Source organism: Pipistrellus hanaki (assembly GCF_964339955.1).
Source record: "Pipistrellus hanaki genome assembly, chromosome: 18".
In the NCBI taxonomy this organism is placed as follows: domain Eukaryota; kingdom Metazoa; phylum Chordata; class Mammalia; order Chiroptera; family Vespertilionidae; genus Pipistrellus; species Pipistrellus hanaki.
This window is the reverse complement of record NC_140520.1, coordinates 34780338-34786337: the sequence shown is the minus strand read 5'-3', so window position 1 is coordinate 34786337 and position 6000 is coordinate 34780338. Positions and strand designations below refer to the sequence as shown.

Genomic DNA, 6000 nt, shown 5'->3' with positions numbered 1-6000 from the left:
GATAGCCTGGTCCTTCCCCTCCGAAGTCCCATTCTCTTTTTGAAAACATACCTGCTCCTTGCTTTTCCCTGCCAACGTGGTCTCACCTCTTTAAGATAGTCCCATTTTCCTATGATTTCCCCGTCCTTCATCCCATGGACCATCCTCTCCTCTCTCTTACACCCAGGTCTTTCCATCCCTCAATCACACTACTCCCTCCATCTCTGCTTCTCAGAGATTTCAAGGGGCCAGAGGATCCAGGGAGGAGGACTGGTTCGGAGTCACTGGCAGGTGCCAAGGCAGGTGGTCAGACAGGGTGCCGCCAGGGGTTCTTACCAACTGCTCAGCCTCCCAGGGAATGTCCAGAAGGCAGGCAGAGAGCTTCTCCCAGAAGCCACAGCTCAGCTCTGGGAGCAGCGAGGGGGGAACCGGGCAGCACCAGGCCATCCCGCAGGATGCCCTGGAGAGTATTCTCTCTCGGCCTCTCCATCAGTGGCTAGCATTTATAGAGAGCTTTACTGTTTACAAAGTGCTTCCCACCTCCTTGTCCCTGCATCCATCACGGAGGGAGGAAGCCTGTCCGAGGGGAGAAAGGACCAGTCAGGAAGGATTCGCAGGCGGAGGCCAGGCATCAGCCCAGGAGGGGACGGGCCCAGGAGTTGAAAGACATGGACCCCAATCCCTCCTCTCGGGACAAAATATCGCCTGAGAGAGAGGAAAGGCGCTGTGGCTGGAGATCGTGCTGTTCCATGTCCTAATAAATGCTTGTGTTTCCTCCTGTTAACTGTCAGGGTGCCCTTGGGTAGGTCAGTTAATACCCTTTAGACCCCAGTTGTACCGGAATAAAAGGCTGGACCAAATATGTTAAAAGAATGCTTACACATGCAAAATTATTGGGTTCAGAGATCACAAAATTTAGAAGCTCTGTTTGAGCAAATTGGCTCAGAAGGATCCCTTTCTGAGACACACCAAGGCCCTCCCAGAGGCACCCACACTCAAGAACAACCACCCTGGGGTTTGGGCACTCCTGAGCCAAGGGGAGGACAGACTCCCTGCCTCCCCTCCATACACTGTCTGGCCTCAAAGCCCAGAGCTGCATTCGACCAAAACCGGTTTGGCTCAGTGGATAGAGCTTCGGCCTGAGGACTGAAAGGTCCTGGGTTTGATTCTGGTCAAGGGCATGTACCTTGGTTGTGGGCACATCCCCAGCAGGGGGTGTGCAGGAGGCAGCTGATTGATGTTTCTCTGACATCGATGTTTCTAACTCTCTATCTCTCTCCCTTCCTCTCTGTAAAAAAATCAATAACATATATATATATATATATATATATATATATATATATATATATATATATATATATATATGAGCTGCATTCGTCACATATACATTGGTCCTTAAAGGGGCAGCTTCCTGAGGGTCTGTAGAGCAAACCATGCATTCAGGAATCTCACTCACCAAAACACAAACAAACAAACAAAAAAAACAGGATCCTCTGAAAGACTAAGAAAAAATGGAAAAATATTGGAGGGAAGGACTGGGAGTAAAGGGGGTCATAGGAAAGGTGAAGGGGGAACTACTGAGCTAGGCCACTGGGTTGGGTAGGAGTGGGAAGGGAAGCCACTGCTTAGGGGGAGGGGGAATGTGACAAGGATGCAGGGAAATGTGAAGTCCCATGACCAGTGGGCTTGCTGAAAGATGCCTGTCAAGGGACATGGCCTGGGGCCACCGATTGTTGGCCGGTGCTAACGGGGCGCCTTTGGGTGAGAGGAACTGGGGGTGCTAGTGTCTAGGAGAAGGTCAAGGTAACGGGCTACCCAACGGGATGCTGCCCCTGGGCGCACTGTTGATGGGGGACCCCCAGGGCTCTTGGGGCTCCCCTTGCCAAAGAGAAGAGGGAGGGGCTGGAAGGCCTCGGGCGAGTGGGCACACCCTGGTCCAGGCCTGCAGTGGCCGCTCCCGCCAGCTGGCCCCGGGCCATGCCAACTCCTTGCCTCCACCCCAAGCCTAAGAGGGGTGCGCGCGGGGCCGCTGCGGAGCCTGGTCCCTCCCCGGGCTCCACACCCGCGCCCGCCGGGCTGGCGGGGCTCCCCGGGGAGCGGGCGGGAGGCACCACGCCGGCGCGGAGGGGGTGCGGGGGGCGGCGGGAGCGGGGAGCGCTGCAGCCCGCGCCCCCCCGCGCCCGGCCCAGCCCCCCGCCACCCCCTCCGCCCGAATGGTTTGCTCCGAGCGAGCGTCCTATTTAATCCCCGCGACTGCAGCAGCGCCAGCTCCCTCCAGTCCAGCCTCGGCCCCGGGTTGCCGCCGCGGCTCCTGGGCGCCCTCCGATCGGCGGCGTCGCTGTCCCCCCGCCCGGTGGGTGCCAGCCCCCGGGAACCCTCCGCCCGCGCCCCGCGGGGAGCCTCCGCCGGCGCCATGGGGGCCCCCTCGGCCCTGGCCCTGCTCCTGCTGAGCGCCTGCTGCGGGGCGCCGGGCTGGGCCAACCTCTCCCAGGACGGTGAGTGCGGGCGGGGCGCCGGAGGGGGTGGGTGGGTGGGTGGGTGGGTGTGGGGATGGGGGTGCCGGCGGCCCCCGGGGCTGGGCGTTTGTCGGCTTTGTCTGGAACCTGGGGTTCAGGTCGCCAGCCCTTGGCAGTGCCCCTGAGTCTGTCTGAGCATCTGTGTCTCTGTGGGTTGTGGGTGTGCCGCCGGGCGGGCACCCTCCTCCTGGCACAGCCGCCGGGGTGCCCACGCGTGTGCCCCGGGTGGGGTCTGCCTGCCCCGGCGGCCCGGTCCTGGTCCGGGTGTGGGTGTGGGTGTCCGCGCGCCTGGGTGTGCGCGTCTGTCTGTGTTGGTGTCTGTGCTGCTGCGTCCCTGTGTCAGCATCTGTGTGTGTGTGTGTGTGTGTGTGTGTGTGTGTGAGTGTGAGTGTGTGTGTCAGTGTGTGCCGGGGGCGGAGGGAGACAGCCAGGGCGTGTGTGGCTTGTTTGTGTCTGTGTGTCTGGAGGGTTGGGGCGGCCAGGGCCACCCCCCCGCCCAAAGGGCTGTGTGCAAACAGTCCTGCCCCCCCACCCGCGGGGGCCCTGCGTGGCCGGGGAAGGGGCCTGAGCGAGGCCGGGGCGGGGGGCGTGGGCAAGAAGGGGGTTCTCCTCGGAGCAAAACAACAACACCGGGCGGACCAGGCTGGGAAGGCGGCGGCCAGAGCTGGGAGAGCGAACCCGGGAGGGATCGGGGGAGGTAGATGGGGATGAGGAAGAAGGAAGGACCAGGATATGGGGGAAGCAGAAGCGGGGTGCATGGGAACCCCAACGCTTCCCAGAGCTAAACATTGATCCCCCCCCCCCAAAAAAAAATGCGTGGTGGGGTAGCCCGCCTAATCCCGCTCTGCAACTCGCGCCTCCTTGGCTGTGTGGTGATGGGCGCTGGGGGGTGGGGGGGAGTGCGGGAGGCAGGAGGCGGGGCCGGGCGAGGGGCCGGGAAAGCCCCTCCCGGGCGGGCCGGCTATGTAGGTCAGCGTCGTGTGGGCACCTCGGCTTCCTCAGAGGCGGCCGCCGGCTAATTGGGAAGCAGGGACGGTTTATGGGGAGGCAGGGAGGCGGCCAGAGCCCGGGGCCGCGGGTCCCAGCGGAGGGGGGGGGGGGGGCAGGACGCGGAGGGACTGAAGGAATGCATTCTCCAGGCACCAGCCTGGTGGGAGCTGGGCGAAGGGGTGGGGATCGGGGAGGGGCGGGGGGGACGGGACCTTTGAGAGGAAAGGGGTCCGGGGTGAGTGAGGGGGAGGATGGTAGCTGTGCCCAGCCAGATGCCAGGGGGGGGGGGGGGGAGAAAGAACCAGCCGCAGGGGAGAAGAGGGAGGAGGTGCGTAGGTGATGGTCTGAGTGGCCAGGAGGGAGGGATGGGCATAGGGCTAGGGCGGGGTCCGGTTGGACGGTAGGGACTGAAGCCGGGGAGGATGATGTAGAGAATTTCATGTGAAGAAAACAGGCCAAGAGCCAGGGTGCTGGAGAGAGAATCACTCCACCCTGACCTCCTCCTCCCCCCTCCCCCGCCCTGTCTCCAGCATGATAAAGCCCCCCCCCCCCAGCCACTGGGATCCCCCTCCCTGCAGCGGGCTCCCTGCCTGACTCCTTCCACCCAGGATCCAGCAACACACCCCAAAGGGAGCTCCTGCCTGAGTCACCCCAGACACAGCAGCCTCCTCTCTGCTGTGTGGATCCCGTCCCCAGAGGCCTGGAGGGCTGACCCAGCTCACTGAGGAGGTGTGGGGGGGAGGCAGGAGGGAGGGCAAGCTAAGGGCAAGGTCAGGAGAGGCACTGGGCATGAGTACCACAGAGACAACCCTCGACAGGGCTTTGACTTTCAGCTCGGCCTCTTCCCATCCTGCCAGCTGCCTTTGGGAAGGGCGGGACTAGGTGGCCCGCATGGGAACTGTCCCACTATGGGAACCGGTGGTGCCAGGCTGGGCCCTGACCAGGAAGAAGCCATCCACCCCCTAAAGCGGTGAGCTCTTCAGTCCTGGAATGTAAACACTGGACATCAGAGTACTTCTCTCTGCTGGCTCCGGCTCCACCCACTGCCCTCTTCTTTGCTGGTCCTCAACGTGGGGACCCCGCCGCCACCCAGGCGTAAGGCTGAGAGGAAGAGAAATGCTCTCTCCTCACATTTAAAGCACAGCCTGCATGGGGAAGACAGACGGGGAAGAGGTCTGTCAACCAGGAAGAGGCAAGTCAAGCATCCTTTTCTTGGTAGAGCATTATCTGTCGGGAGTGTGGGATCCTGTCCGGTGTGCAGTGTCTCAGGATGCTCGGATGTAGGAGAGCAACAACCACTTAAGATCTTTTATCTAAATGAATTCCATCTCTTCATGTTTGGATCTAACCATGCCAGCTCTGATAGTGAGAGGTAGGCACATAGGTGTGATGCTCACTGATGAAGCCATGCAGACCAGGATCATGTGTAAGGGATATCTGGTACCCCTCAGTAGGTCTGATTAGGAGTCTCTGGTAGCCCTCTGTTGGTCTGGTTAGGGACATCTGGTAGCTCTCAGTTGGTCTGGTTAGAGGTATTTGGTACCCCTCAGTAGGTCTGGTTATGGACATCTGGGACCCCTCAGTTGGTCTGGTTAGGGATATCTGGTACCCTTCAGTTGGTCTGGTTAGGGGTATCTGGACCCCTCAGTTGGTCTGGTTAAGGGTATCTAGTACCCCTCAGTTGGTCTGGTTAGGAGTATCTGGTGCCCCTCAGTAGGTCTGGGACCCCCCTGGGCAGGAAGCTAGGCAGTTCAGAACACACCTGGCAATGTTCGACCAAAACATGGAGGTCTGTGGTAGGAAGGTTTGAGGAAAAGATACCTTAACGCACTGATGCTTGAGTGGTCCAGGACATGTGGTAGAGCGGCTCGTTCCGCTTCCTGGTGGAGTAAGGAAAACAGATTTCATGTGCTGCCGAGGCTTGTTGCTCCCTGGAGGACAGCATGCATTGCTCAGTCTCCTAAGGCTGAACAAGGAGGAGAGGCTGGCGAAGGGCAGCGGTGATATCTGAGCCTGGCCATTAGCGCCGTGGCCAGAAGCGCAGGAACAGTGTAGACATTCAGAGCTTTCCACCTGCCCCTTCCTTCTCACATTTCCCCACGGGCAGTGGCGGCAGTCAGCAGCTGCAGGTGTGGGGGGAGTACAAGCCCCAGGAACTTAATTTGTCCTGTGGTTCTGTCTCTGGTGAGCATTTGACATTCAACATTGTGACCAGCCTTCCCTGGGTTCTTCCTTCTCAAGCGCCTTCTAGCACCGCGTGAGGTGATCCAGTGCAGAGAGAGGAGTGGGCAGCCTCACGTTGCTTTAGACCAGGTCATAGCAGGTTAACCTTGCACTGCGCTGCCCCACACATGCATTTCCTTTCCCTTCCCAATGACCTTCTGTCCGCTGCCATCCGTTCTGCAGCCCCCTGGCCAGGTGCCCAGTGTAGAGATCATGCCCAGTGTGCCAGGGGAGTCCAGAAGGCATTCGCTCCAGAGCAGCTTCCATATCTGCTTGGCAGACCTGTTCCACC

The 6000-nt window shown here is 60.3% G+C and overlaps 1 protein-coding gene across 2 annotated transcripts in view; it reads left to right on the top strand.

Moving 5' to 3' along the window:
• The first annotated feature begins 2194 nt into the window (after positions 1-2194).
• CADM3 (cell adhesion molecule 3) overlaps positions 2195-6000 on the top strand; it is a 31104-nt gene continuing 27298 nt past the window's right edge. Inside the window, exon 1 of one of the 2 annotated variants that reach the window (XM_084865897.1) lies at positions 2195-2474. In XM_084865897.1, coding sequence (XP_084722023.1) covers positions 2393-2474 — 82 coding nt within the window. In that variant the 5' untranslated portion in view covers positions 2195-2392. The remainder of the gene's footprint in view (positions 2475-6000) is intronic. The other variant, XM_084865898.1, reaches the window with a different exon arrangement.